The 15149-nt window shown below is 37.7% G+C and overlaps 2 protein-coding genes across 8 annotated transcripts in view; one reads left to right on the forward strand and one right to left on the reverse strand.

The window, feature by feature from the left end:
- The window catches only part of METTL25 (methyltransferase like 25), a 127324-nt gene extending 125160 nt beyond the window's left edge, over nucleotides 1-2164 (reverse strand). For 4 of the 7 annotated variants that reach the window (XR_012324275.1, XM_073788373.1, XM_033866284.2 and 1 more), the window contains exon 1: nucleotides 1860-2162. Coding sequence is in view for 3 of the 7 variants with exons in the window: in XM_073788373.1 (XP_073644474.1) it covers nucleotides 1860-2115 (256 nt within the window). In the remaining 4 variants the exon portion in view is untranslated. Of the gene's footprint in view, nucleotides 1-1859 lie in introns of all 7 variants that reach the window. The other 3 variants (XR_004528878.2, XR_012324276.1, XR_012324277.1) reach the window with 1 other exon arrangement.
- A 44-nt stretch (nucleotides 2165-2208) lies between these two features.
- Nucleotides 2209-9552, forward strand: CCDC59 (coiled-coil domain containing 59). Its single transcript, XM_004329755.4, has 4 exons — nucleotides 2209-2453; nucleotides 3420-3756; nucleotides 4857-4956; nucleotides 6708-9552. Exons 1-4 carry the CDS (start codon nucleotides 2300-2302, stop codon nucleotides 6867-6869), a joined length of 753 nt encoding a protein of 250 aa, XP_004329803.2. The 5' UTR covers nucleotides 2209-2299; the 3' UTR covers nucleotides 6870-9552.
- The last annotated feature ends 5597 nt before the right edge of the window (nucleotides 9553-15149 follow it).

The following is a 15149-nucleotide window of genomic DNA, read 5'->3' on the forward strand; positions in this document are numbered from 1 at the left end:
AAATATTTTCTGCTTTTTGACTTGCATCTGAGAGTTACTTGTTTCAGTAAAAAAAGAAAAAGAAAAAATCCACTTTTGGAAAGTAATTTAAATGTACCTTTATCTTCTTTTCCCCCTTCACCTTTTCTTTCATAGGGTAACAGCTAAGAGGGCCCAGCAGGGTAATTTATGGCCGAGCTAATGTCAATTGGTCCTCCATCCTGAGTTGGTTCAATCGAGCCCGAGTGCTGAAACAAGAAATGTCTTTTTGTCATCAAAGGCACCAAGGCAGATTTTTATGTCAAGAAAGGCACTTGGCCCATTGAGAATGTAGGCGTTTGTAAAATTTCTGTTGATCCAAATATTTTCAAGCCATGTAATCCATTAATTTTGTGGGCAGTTTAATAAATCTGAAACTCTTTTGTGTTTTTCTTGTTGTATCTGAGTTGACTGTTGTTTCTTTTCATAGTATATTTCCTGTATAATATTTTGTAAAGCCCTAACCTGGTTCTTTTATGAGGACTTTTCTTTGGGAGCAATTCCAGTGTATTTATGTGAAACTTTATAAAAAAACTAATTTTCCCATTTGCATATTAATGCGTTTCTCTATACGTGTAAAGACAGTGGCTCCGTGTATTATAAAACAGCTGGATTTTATGTATGCTTTACTGTTAAGTGTGCCAATAATAAACTGTGTTAACGACCAAAAAAAAAAGTGCCTAACTTTCCAACAATAAACAGTGACTTTAAAGAAACCAGTATTTACCAAGTTCTATCATAGGAAGGCCCCCCAGCGGTGCTTTGCCTTCAGAGAATGCTCAAGTGAATAAAGTTCACCAGCAAGGGCAAGGTTGGGACCGCCTGGAAACAAAGTAGAAGAAATCCCAGGATCCTGCTGGTGTCTTCTCATCATACTACTTCCAAAATGTACTTGCCTTAGTAGAATCTAAGTTTCAGTAGTAGATATTTTATAAACAGTTTTCAAAAGAGATAGCAAATATTCCCGGTCTTCAGTACTACCATCCTAGCCCACCATCATCTCATCTCTTCCTTGTATTACTGAAATGGCCTTCTAACTGGCCTCTCAGATTTGCCCCACTAGTCTGTTCTTCAAATAACTATCACAGTTATCTTTTCAAATGTAAAGTATATTAAGGCACTATATTGACTAAATTGCCCAAAGCTTTCTCATCCTACTTCAAACCCATCATCCTTCCGAGGCCCAGAGAGCCCCGCGCGATCCGGCTCTGCCTACTTCCCTGGCCGCACCTGCCACTGCCCGGCACCTGGCTTTAGCCACTCAGGCATCTGAACCTCAACCCACCCCGCTCTTTCCTGTCCTGGGCCTCCGCGATTCCGTGGGCCTGAAATCCCTTCCTGCGGCTCACTGCAGCCGGCGCCTTCTCATGCTCATGACCAACCAGGTGAAAGCAGCCTCCTCACACAGTCGCTATCACAGTTGACTGGTTTTATTTTCTTCTCGGCTATAATCACCATTTGAAATGATCTTGATTGTTAGGTGTTGATTTATCTTCTGCTGTGCTCCACATGCAATCTATAAGCACTGTTCCCCTCCAGTTAAGAAAATGATTGTTTAATTACTAAATGAAGAAAGGTCCTAGCAATGTTTCTTGCTCTCTTTAAACTGTGGAAATACACAAGCACCCATGGAAGACAAGGGATTCGGGAGGAGTGTCCAGCCGCACGCCTCCAGGAAGCGGAGAAGGGGCTCCGCTCGCTACCAGGCAGCGCATCCCTGCCCCGCCAGTGCCAGTCCCGCCGCGTACCTGTTTCCGCTCGACTTCCGCTACGGTACACCACCCTTCACTGGGCGGGATGTCTCTCCGCCTTCCTGAACGCCCCGCCCACCCTCCATTCACCTGATCCACTCTCGGCTTCCACCTGGAGGCGCGCCTCCGAGGGCTGGGCCTCCGCCTCCGCCGCCGATCTCAGCACCGCCAGCACTGTCTCCGGGGGCAAGTCGACCACTTGCTCCCACACGGACTCTGTGTAGAAGTCCACCGTATGTGCACTGGAAATGGACAGGGCTTCCCTCAGGAACCGCAGCAGCCCCTGCAACTTGGCATGCAACGTGGACAGGTCCTGGGTCACCGGGAGCGGCCCAGAAGCCGCCATGACGCCCACCCTCCCGGGCTGTAGGTGGTGCAAACGTGGCCGCAAGGCAAGGGCTCAGTGGAAAGTATAGGCCGGATAAGTAGAATTCCGATCTGGACTGTGGGTGGGCGGCTGATTGCTTCTGCCTGATGACGTATTTTTTACCGCGCCAGTTGTGGTTTTCTGGCGCCGCGGTTGGTGTGCCATGGCGCCGGTAAGGCATGCAGCAAGGGGGCAGACAGGGAGCTTTGGGTCGCGTGGCGAAGGCGTTTCACTGGTCGGATTCAGAAATAAGAATATGAAACGGAGGACGTGGCGACCTAATTATCCGCAGGCCTTCGCGGGGAGCGTTCGCGAGGGTATGTATGTAAGAAGGCAGCCTTTTACAAGTCCTCGGGCCTGCGAAATTTTAGGATACGCGATCCGCCCAAGCTGGGAAGGATTTAGGAACCAGACCGAGCCGTACTTGGGGCAGAGAAATCTATTCTTAAATCTGCTGAAGCCGTGGGCGTCTCAGAGTTCTGGATGGGGAGGCGAGGCAGTGTTGCTCTAAATCTTTCAACATTTTCCTCGACTTAATCCCATTTTTTAATGAGAACTCTTTTCGTCTACATTTTCTCCGTGAAACCGTAAGCAGAGAGAATCTATGAGTCCATTTGTGCATGTATTACGGTAAAGGATAGAAGGCGAGGCCGGAAATGTACTGCCCCACACTCTTGCTGATTACAAACACCCCAGAGCCCTCCAGTCTTCTCTTACTGTGTTTGCTTCGTTTTAGTTTGTGTTTTTCATTTTGTCTTGCTGTTTGTAAGTACTTAAAAAACCCATTTGGAATGTATAAATCTTAAATAGGTAGTTTTCTGATAATTGCTGTTGAGAAAGTCATACACCGTCTTTCCTTGTTTGCGTTGAATTACTTTAGAAAATCAGTCGTATTTTCTCTAACGTAAGGTAATAGATGCGAGGGTTTTTTCCCGGAGGTATTTAGTGAAGACCTAGGTTAAGTGTTTTAGATGAATTAAGAAATCTGTTTGTGAGTACAATAAGTTGGAGTTGTGCAACACTCTACTCTTTTTTCCTTCTTTGAGATTCTTTAGTTCTGCACAATTACCGTTAGCCTGGTCTTTTTGCAAAGGACCAGTATACTGTTCATTCCATTAGCTTAAACTTGTTTTCTTGAAATAACGTTTTACAGCAAAACATAATGTAATTCTAGCACCTAAACGTGATGATATAAAAAGTTTTTAATTTTAATTTAGCTACTACATTTTTCATGCAAATTATTTTCTCAGAAAGTAATTCATGACTGATATATTCTTCAACAGGACAAGGCTTTGCATTTCGAAGAAAACTAAAAATTCAGCAAAATTACAAGAAATTGATATGGAAGGAAAAGAAGGCTAAAACCTCACGGGAATCCCAGTTCACGGATCGGTACCCTGATCATCTGAAACATCTCTATTTAGCTGAAGAGGAAAGACTCAGGAAGCAGCTTAGAAAATCTGACCAGTCTTTGTTAGAACAAGTTGACCAGCCTCTGTCAGAAGAACAAGTTGATCAGCCTTTGCCAGAAGAGCAGTGTAGCACTGACCAGGCTTTGTCTGAAGAACATTGTAGCATTGAGCAGCCTCATCCAGAAGAACAATGTAGCATAAGAATAAAGTATGTATTACCATCTTTTGAAATTCTTCATTGTAGATGTAAGTAGGGTTTTAGGAAAGAGATTATAGAACAATTTCTGTATTAATTGAGATTTTTCTTAAGGCATATTAGAAGCCACAGGTAATTATGTGAAAATATTTTCATGGAGGCTTTCATGTTAGCTTAAATGACTATAAATTGTCAGGTAGGCTTAATAGAAGAAGTAATGGAATGGGAATTAAGAGACCTGGGTTTTAGGTTTCAGCCTCTCAAGTACATTTAACTTACTTGGACCATGATTAACTCCTGTTATTAATGTATGTTTTTAAAAATAATTTAATTTTTGAGAGGTATTATAGTGTAGTGCTTAACATCGTGGACTTTGGAGCTGGCTTTAATATGTTGGTGCCCAATGTCCTCTAAAATGCAAATAATAATAGTAAGTATGTAATTTATAGCTGCCATGTTGTACAACCCCAGAATGGATTATTTACACGCTATGGTATCTTAGACCTATCTCAGATGTTGTGAAGATTAAATGAATTCATTTATATAGGTATTTAAAAAGGCATGTGATACATGGGAAGTGCTACATGAGTTTTAACTGCTACTACTACTGTTATTATTAACTTGGATTTTTTTTTTTCCAAGAGGACATAGACTTGGTTGCAATTAAAAAAATAAATGAAACGGAATAGAGACAAGTTGGTCAAAGAACTTTGGGGTTAAAGTTCATGTACACCCCCAAGGTCCTTCATAACGTCCTTCAAATTAATGCCTTTTTCAGTCTGTCATTTCTACCATTCATATGCTGGTTTCCTGTTTTTAAACATTTTCAGATCTTTCAGAGCTTTCTGTATTTTCCCTGGGTGAAATATTTCTCCAAGACTTTCCATTTACTATTTTCTATATCTTGAAAGCTGTAACAAAATTTCTAATATGTTATTTGGACATTTTACTAATAAAATTAATGTCTTCTTTCTTTCAAATTCTCTTCACCCCCACCCCTTAAGTTGCATTAGTGAGATTTGACTATACAAATACTGTCTGACATAATTGTGTCATAATTCTGGTTATATTATTTTTAATACTTGTGATTTGTTTTCATTTATCTTGCAAAGTTCCATTACTATTCCAAAGAAAAATAAAAAGAAAACATCAAATCAAAAAGCACAGGAAGAGTATGAGCAGATACAAGCTAAGCGTGCTGCTAAGAGACAAGTAAGATCTACTTTTAAAATATTTAGATTCATGTTCCTTTATCCTAAGGGTAAATGTAAGCTTTTCTTCTTAATATGGGGCACATAGTATGCCCTCTGTAAGTATTTGCTGAGTAAATGAATAATCTGAGAAGAGCTGGAGAATTTCAACATTCAGATTCCTTGACTGTTTGTTTATATTACCCTTGAGAGGTGATAGTAGTAGTCAAGAATAGGATTTTAAGGTACTGCTCATAGGTTAATAATATGAGCATCTGGGACAGTGTTTCTCAAGAGTAAGGTCCAGATAGTTGCTTTTTTTTTAACAAGTGCCTCAAGAGGTTATGCGTAATAAAATTTGAGAACTACTAATTTTTTAAAAATGTAGATGATTTTCATAAATTTACATTAAAGAGTTGGTTTTGCTTATTAAAAACCTTACTAGATTAACTTAGCAAAAAGTTACCACACTTTGTTATCATTCAGAAACCCAAAATTATAACAGCCTTTTTCAAATGAGCAGAACAAAAGTATCCACAGCTTCAACAAAATTATTTTATTTGTGGTTTCTTGTTTCTTATATTGAAGCTATATTAATCTATCACTTTAAAAAGGAGAGCACATCGATCAAAAATACCCCAAAGATGGTGCTGACATATAATTTCTTTTATGTCTTAGCTTTACAAATCGTGTAATTAAGAAATCTGGAAGTTTAACATCTAAAATTCGTATGATTATTCTTAAACTGATGGCAGACTAGAGTAAAGCAGAAACATTTCTCCATGGAAAAACTGGACCTTTGTTTCACAGTTTGTTAAGATTATGCATTTTTTTAACCAACCTTCTGATACCTGCCACCTTTGGAAATAGTATACCAGATGGAATATGGACCATTATACTGAAAAACATTTACTGTTTCAAAAAAAACTTCCTTTATGTATATATAAATGTTACATCTTTGTAACCGTGAAAATTGAGCATCAGCCCTTTATTTGTAAGGTGAAGATAAATCCTAGCATAAAAAGTTTTAAAAGGATGGAATATGCTGTGACGTATATGAAAGCACTTTGTTAATTATGTCACCATACAAATGTAAGGCTGTGTCATTTGGGGGCTATATGCATTACAGGGGAAACTGAAAAACAGTTCACATATTGCATTATTTAAGAATTTTTAACTTTTATATTTAAGAATATTGTATTTCAAGTAGTGATTTTCAGGTTTATATAACTTCAAATTATTTTTCTTTAAACTCCAATGAATTTGAGTCTTTATCTTAGCAAGTCAAATGAGCATGATTAATTCTTAAATAATCAAAACCATAATACCTAGCACAATATTTTACATATATATAGCTTGTAGTCAATAAATGCTTCTTGAATTAAATCTGGATCAGATGGCAAATTTAAAAGAATACCAGATATTCTGGAAATGATTTGTGTTACATGGACTAGATAACCTCTAACGTCACTTCTGACTCTTCAGTGGATCTAATTAAATGTGAAACCATTAAATAAATGTGCCTTCTTTGTGCTTTAATTTTATTTGTATACAAATAATTAAAATTGTTTACTAACTTTACATTATTCTATGGCATAGCATGTATCATAGCGGCAAAGAGGGTACACTGCTGCACTTACAAGTAACACCTCACATTTTGCAAAATATAAGACAAACCTGAAGTGTTTGCATGGTGATAGCTATTTCAACAAAATTATTGAACAATATCTATTGTTTGTTACTAACGAAAATTATATATGTTAATAATTTCAGGAATTTGAGAGGAGAAAACAAGAGAGAGAAGAAGCTCAAAGGCGCTACAAAAAGAAGAAAATGGAAGTGTTCAAAATATTGAGCAAAAAGACTAAAAAGGGGCAACCAAACTTGAATTTACAAATGGAGTATCTTCTAAAAAAAATACAAGAAAAAAATTAGGTCAGACATGTTGCCTGATTAATCAAGGGTTAAAATATATGCTGGCTAATGAGTTCTCTTGTATATGTACTGTCCCTCCTAACAGTTAACTAAATTTGTCAACACAGACTGGATTGCTAAGCTATACTAAATATAAAATGTCCAAATATTTTTTGTTTTTCTGAAAGAAAATTTTCTATATATGCTCTGCATTATATATGATTTGTTTCTTGCTGCTGAATGAAGGTTGGCCTTCAAAACTGAAAGAGGGAACTTCCCTGGCAGTCCAGTGGTTAAGACTCCACGCTTCCACTGCAGGGGCCACAGGTTCCATCCATGGTCGGGGGACTAAGATCCCGAATGCTGCTTGGTATGGCCAAAAAAAAAAGGAACTGAAAGAACCTGCTATTTGAGCAACAGGTTCAAGCATGTAATAACTTTTATACCATATGAAATTCAGATGAAATAAAGTGTTTTGAAAATAAGGGAGCAGAGCTTTCAACGAATCATTTCAATCAAATGTTTAAATTTAGCAATCAACTATTACAGTTTTGAAATTCCATAGTAATGGAATGGTGAAGGAGGCAGAGACTCCCCTTCGACTTTTTAATTTATTTTAAATTAAGTACATTTTATAGGGGGATGGTCTTTCCAGAAACCTGTAAGCAGGTTTCTACCTTTGGCCCCCACCATATTATAGTGAGGTCTTTATAAAGCAGAGTTTGATATTTATAATCTTTTCCTTAAGTGGATGTACATAGCTTGCTAGTGTAATATTTTTTGAATGATGATGGTAACCCAGCAGTGTCACAGCAGGAATTAAGCTTTCCAGATTCCGCGGGACCCTATCATGTAAGAACATTGTTACTGGACCTTACCAGTGTTGTCTCTGTTGGTAGGTTTGTGAGCCAAGCGAAAGAACTGGAATACTGCTTCTCCTGCCTCCTTGCAATCACTGTAAAATGAGAAAGGCTTGGTTATCATCATTAAAACAAAAGAACTGCAATAATATTTGTAAAACATTGCATAGTAACGTGCAATCCTTTATAAGTGGTAACAGATGCAGCCCAATATTGCATTAGGGTTTTGGTAAGTCCTCCCACTGTACTGAGCATTCTGCATTTAAAAAGTACAAGGAGGGAGACTCAAGAGGGAGAGGATATGGGGATATATATGTATATATAGCTGATTCACTTTGTTATAAAGCAGGAACTAACACAGCATTGTAAAGCAGTTCTACTCCAATAAAGATGTTAAAATAAATAAGTAAATAAATAAATCATGCCAGTCATAAAATGCAGTGTAAAAGAGCAAATTCTGAATATAAAGAGATTTTGATAATACTAGATAGGAAAGATCAGGACCACAAATGACACCCTGTGATTGGGGCTGCACCACAGCAAATCTATACAAGATACTATCAGTGTTTGAAATGCCAGAGAGAAGATACAGTGTGCCATGCTAAATGCATGGTGATAAATCTAACTTCTTGCTGAAAAATTTCTTCCAGTATTTGAAGTGTGCAGGGCATGGACCCCTGACAATTGGCATAAACTGGTTGGCATTATGATGAGGCTGAAGCCATCCCCAGTTCTCCTTCCTACAGACCCATGAGTTTCTACTATAGAGTTTGTACTATGAATTGTCTTTGACAATAACAAATCTTGGGTTCTGGGAACATAGTTTTGTCCAGGATAACTGCTGTGTAAATCTGGTGAGTGTGAGGCAAGTGTTATAATTACTTTGGATGTTCTGTTCTTTGGACCTTTTAAAAATTGAGACACACCATAGACTTGATGTTGAATTAATATTAACTTTTGAGGAGCTGAATGAGCTACATCCATTTCCAAGTAAAACACACAGGCTGCAGCTGCTGTAGGAATCCATCTAGGCATTAACATTTCTGGCTGTGAGTGAACAAAATAAGAAACTGGAAGGGACTTGTTGGACTTTTACCTTATAAGGGCAAGAGAATTGGATTTGGGGTTTTGAGTTTTTTGCCTTTGGACATTAACTTGAAAGGTAATTTAATATATAGACTTTATTTTCTCCCTAGGAGTTTGAAAGGGAAATATTTATAGTAAAATGTGGGACATCTGCATTTTACTGGCAGTTTAACACTGGGCTCTCTTTAAGTATTTGGATAATTGCCATTGAGAACACTTGATCGAGTCACCCACGGAGCTGAGAGCCTTACATCAGAGATGCACACTTCATGGGCCTAGTGACCCTGGGTTTCATACATAGATATATTGAGGTATAATCAATTGAACATATTTAAAATGTATAATTTGGTGAGTTTGGGCACATGTAATCACTCATGAAACCAACACCACAATCACAAATCCATCACCAGTATCTCCAAAAGTTTCTTCATGGCCCTTTGTCATCAATCCTATCAGGGGCTCCCCAGATGGGTCCCTAGCAGCCACTGATCTGCTTTCTGTTACTATAGATAATCTGCATTTTCAGAAATGTTATAAAATTGGAATTATCTACTGGGTACTCTTTTCTGTCTGGCTTCTTTCAGTCAGACAAATTTGAGATTCATCCGTGTTGCTGCATTTATCAATAGTTCCTTTTTATTGCTAAGTACTCTATGGTATGGATGCATCAGCATTTGTTTATTCATTTGCCTGTTGATTGACATTTGGGTTGTTTCTAGTTTGGGGCTCCCACAAATAAAGCTACTGTGAACATTGTGTATAGGTCTTTGTGTGGACATATGCTTTCATTTCTCTTGGGTAAATGCCTAGGAGGGAATGGTTCAGTCACATGGTAGGTATAAAACATTCTAGGAAATGTGACATCTCTAAAGAGATTAAGGCAATGGAAAAGTGGCTGCCTGCTGAAACTGAGAAAGGGGCTTGTGAAGTCAAATTAGGGACCCAACAGTGACATTCAAGATACAGCACTGTCTGCGTTATATCTATTTGTATGCAGGCCTTTCAATGAGGATGCTTCGTTTTCTGTTTTAAATCTCACCACTTATCTCAACCTGTTCCTTGGAGTACTAATAAAATAACTGGGGAGGTTGCGTCCAAAAGACATTGAAATCTATGATCTTACTAGTCTTGCAAGTTTTACAAATTTCCATTGTGTGCCTCTGCTCCAGCAAGCTTACTTGAGACTTGCTCTGTAACAACATCATGAAATTAAAGGTTTGCCAGGTGGCACCACATGAGAACAACCCAAGTTATAGCAGTTCATTCACATGTACCGTCCTCTCCGGTGCAATGTGAGCATCCTTCTACTTTTTGGATTAGTCGTGAATAGAATATTGACTCTACTGACGTGAGTAGAATATTGGAAAATGACCTACTAAGATTCAAATGAATCCTTATAACCCCCACTGAGGTCATCCCAGTATCCATTCAAACTTGAAGAAATCTCAGGAATAAAATTCATTCCTCTGAGTCTATTAGAATAAGGATGGCCACATCTTAGTGCTTGCAGTACTCCCACACAGCCAGTTACGAAACCGATCAGAAAAGGCTACCCCTATTTGTTCAGGATCTCAAGGTGAGCAATAGAATTGTGATCCCTAGATTCCTAGTAGTTCCCAACACAAATATGCCCTGTCCTTCGTCCCTGAAAAAGTAAATATTTCACAGTGGTCAGTTTCTATGCAGCTTTCCTTACTAGACACATAGATAAAGATGGTTAATATTTGTTATTTTTGTGGGAAAATTAACAGTATATCTAGATGGTTATACCTCAGGGATTTACAGAATTCTCATATTTCCTTCCATCTAAACAAGTCAGTCTAAACAAAGGATTTAATTTTTCTTTGAGAGTTCATCCTTGTACAATATGTAGATTACTGTGCCCTCTTAATCTAAGTAGTTCACAAGAAGACTTCATATAGCTCTTTTCAATATCAGCTGAAAAGCTTTACAAACCATGTAGAAAAAAAGCTATAATTTTGTTAAGAAATTGTATAAATTATTTGGGTCAGAATCTGTCAGCCATGGATGTTTTCCATTCACCAGAACAGAGATGATTCCATTTGACCAACTTTCTAAACTAAAAAACAATGAAAAGAATTTTGGGGGTATTAACTGGTTATTGCGAGCAATAAATGCCCAATTAAAAAAAAAAAAGTAGCTCAGTCCTCTCATGAACTTATTAAAGCAACAATTCCTGAGTCTCTTCCATGCAAAGCAGAAGTGAAAGCAGCTTTCTCTGCTTTCACTGCTTCTCTTCAACAATCCCCCACTTTGGGTACCCCTAACCATGTCGAACCCTTCTCCTTTTGTTCACGAGAGACAGGATGATATATTAGGAGTATTAGCTCGCCGGAGCCTGTAGGTTGCCTCTCTTAAGCTAGTCCTTAGTTTAGTAACTGAGGCATACTTTTTATGCTTGCAGAACTCGGCAGCAGCTGTCAGACTGGTTGAAGCCTCTGCTAATATGTTGTTTGCTTCTCACTGACTCTGTGGTTTGCACCTGCTGAACAATCATTGTTACTTTTACACAACACTCAAGATTCCTCTATCAGCAACTTTTCCATTTATGAAGCCCTTTTTATCTCTCTTACACATCACTGTTTAACATAGTTCAAACCTTACTCTTGTAATTTGATTTCTTTTCAGGATGAAGGGGAAACATGTGACTCTAGCAATAACTGAGGAAAGCATGCCCAGGACTGATCTTACAGAACCCCTTTTAGTTCATCTTGATTTAATATGGTTTATAGATGGATTTTATTTCAGAAATTACAAAGGCCTCCTCTTTTTTTGTATCTGCTGAAAATGCAGCCATTAAGGGGCTCCATTTCATAATATTTGATCTTCCCAGGTAGCAGAATTAATAGCTCTGACTGAAGCCTTTATTGTGGCAAAAGACAAAAGATATGCTTTTAGAATTGCTCATGATTTTGAAATGTCATGAAACCTAAAGGATTTGTGACTTCTTCAGATATTTTGACTAACTGTGGGAACAATATCAATGATTTAGTAGAAGCTATTCAAAACTCACAAAGAAAAAAATGGTTATTAAATAGAAGCACATAGGCAGACCAAAAGCCAACGGCAATGTCCTTGCAGGGCTACATGCTAAATGAGCAGCTTTTCCACCCCAGCTGTATGAGAAGCTTCTCTCCCCACCAAGTTGACGTCCTTCCCCATCAAACCTCCGGATGGATAACTGCTCAATTTAAGCCAGCTACAGCTGACTCACAGCAATCAGACCAACCTTCTGAAAAACAGAATTGTCCATCACAGGGATGGAGGCTAGAAGTCTGAAATCAAGGTGTTGGAAGAGCCATGCTCCCTGTGAAGGCACTAGGAAAAGATCTGCTTCACGTCTTTCTTCTAGCTCTGGCTCCTTGGCATGTATTAGCAAACTCTAGTCTTCACGTGGTGTCCTACCTGTGTGCATGCCTTTGTTTCCAAATTCCCTTACGATAAAGACACCAGTTGTATTAGGACTCACCCTAATTATCTTATTTTCACATGATTACCTCTGTAAAGACCTTACCTCCAAATAAGGTCACATTCTGAGGTCCTGGTAGTTAGGACTCCAATATATCCTTTTTGGGGGATACAATTCAATCCATAACACATATCAATTTGAAAATGCTTTTCAACATTACTGAACACCATTTCTGTTCTTATTATGGGCTCATGTTTCACAGCGCAAGCAAACTGCCAACCAAGCTACCAACTACCAAATCAGTGGATTTCTACTCACATGAGACCTTAAACAGGCTGAGTCAAAAAAGTCTCCAGAAGCAGACAAGAAGCAGTCACTTTGCCCAAGAACTGTGAACCAAGGAGATGACAATGGATATATAGCCCATGCCTGAAACTGACAAAATAAGAAAGCTGAATGAATTTCTTTAAAACCATCATTCTCTTTTTGTAATTATTGTTCTGGTATTGTTGGTCATTTAACCCAAATATCACTAGATCATTGTTTTCTTTCAGCATAGTTGAGTTTAACCATATGCAGTTCTTGGTGTATTCGAAATACATGGTTATAGTTAGCCTGTGCCTTTGCAATAGCATTTAGTGCAGAAACACTTGGGTATATGGGAAATTTGTTTGTTTTTTTTTTACTGAATATCTCCATGCTATCAGTATCTTGTAATTCTAGTTATTATGCAAGGCATCTGTGATTACTCTAGTCCCCAATGACCATGATCCATATGAGGTCTGGGAAAACTTTCCTGTGTTTCTCTGCAGAGGCCCAATTTACCTGATCAAAACCCACACAGGCCATGAGGTCTAAGTGGGGACAACTTTTGTTACAACTCAATTTCAGAGGCTAAAAACAATAATAGATAATGATCAACACAAATACATGTCACTTTCAGGTATAAGCAAGAAATAAAAAATAATATAAAAATGATAGTGGGATACAATACCAAGGGTCTTCAGTGCAAGTTTTCTAAGGTTTGATTTTGAGTAACTCCTTCTTCCCTATATCAGGTTGGTGAAACCAGGGCTTATTGCATGTTACCTGTTAGCTGATTAGGCTTAGAAATTTAGCCTACCTTATGTCAACCTTACAGATTGTACAGAATCCATTAGTGAAGGCAAAGCAATAGTCCATCCACCAAAATTAGTTCATCACTGGCTAGAAGGTTTGCTTGGATCAAGGAAAATTTCTACTTGCAGTTGTGTTTATGGTAATACAGTACAGTTGTATAGGTTTCAGAAAATTGTTATCTTAATGAATCAGCTTTTGCTAAACCTCTGATATATAGTGACACTCAAAGATGATTCTATGCCAGAGTAGACTGAATTCCTATGGTCAAACTTTCTCCTCTGGGATAGAGGGATAACCACAAGAAGGGACAGATGAACTTTGACCTTGGGCACACTACATACAAAGCAGAGGCAGCCAAATGCCATAATCCCAAATTGGGGAAATCACATATAATGCAGAGGTGCTTTGATGGTGGAATCCTAAAACGGGCACCATACAAACACTCTAACCAGCCTAGGGCTTACTTAACCCACCAATCCAGATATAGCCATCCAATGGACGTCACTGAGAGATCTTGTTTTCCTAATATGGAACAGAGACTGTTCACCATCTCAGGGTTATAGAAGACCTAACTCCATTTCTTATCCCCCCAAACTTTTTTTGTGAGAGCCTCCTATATTTGGTCTTTTATTATTATACATATGCATACTAAAATTATTTTATTATCATATACTATTATTATAGTATATGTAATATTAATACACTAGAAATACAGAAACTAGTAGAAGGAGCTGGTTTCATAGAAGTGGAAAAAGTCAAGTAGATCTTTAATACCATTTACTCCCACTTGCCATCCTTATGAGAAAGTCTTTTAGAAATTCTGCTTGAGTTAATACCATGGCAGTAGGATTTGAAGGTGACTTTTTGTGCTTTTAAATGTAGATTAAAACCTGACTTTGTTTTAAAATCATTAGCATATCTGTGTGACCTGCATTTTATGCTTGCTTTTTGAGAAGAGTAGTTTGGATTTCTTCTTTCCTAATCTACATATAATTTGGCGTAGTATCAGTGTATCATTTTAAATTGTAAACATTCACAATAACTGCTTCCTTTATTAAAAAGTGATAAACTACTGCTAAATTCACTTATTACATTTACCCCCAAACTGCTTTTCCAAGCAAATTTATTTTTGATATACTTTATTAACAAATTAATTAAAAAAACAAATCTAAGTTTTGAATCAGAGAAGAGAGGCCTAAAATTTAGAGCAACCCATGCCTAGCCCTTTAAAATTATTTTTTTGAGATATATTCTGCAATATGGATTAACAATTCATAATTCTGGATATTTCTATATGCTTCCCAGGGTGTATACTCTTATCATCAACTCTGAAGGCTTATCCACATTATTTGATTTAATAGAATGTTTTTACATTAGTGGCCTAAAAAGTAAGCCATCCACAGGAGTCATGACAACAACCTTTTTGTATACAAAGAAGTTTTAGCAATAATGGAATACATATTGTTCTCAAAATGAGAAACCACTAATCTAGTGGGAAAGGAGAGAATAGGTCTTTGCTCTTGATTGAAATAGTTTAAGAGTTCGCAGTATTCTACTGTCCCAATAATGCCTAAAGCCAGGGAACATTAATAATTTATGTAAAGTATGACAGGAACAAATATGTTTGAATTATCAACTTACATATTTACAATTTGACTAAGGATGGAATTTATGTTTAGAGTTGTGATTACAAAATTATTGTTTTGCCACTTTTTAAAAAGTTATTAAAGAGTTGGAGAACTAGCTTAAATGTTCAATCTTGGGACACACCGTAGATGACAATTTCGAGTTTGGCTTCTGATACTA

Source organism: Tursiops truncatus, chromosome 11 (genome assembly GCF_011762595.2).
Source record: "Tursiops truncatus isolate mTurTru1 chromosome 11, mTurTru1.mat.Y, whole genome shotgun sequence".
NCBI lineage: Eukaryota > Metazoa > Chordata > Mammalia > Artiodactyla > Delphinidae > Tursiops > Tursiops truncatus.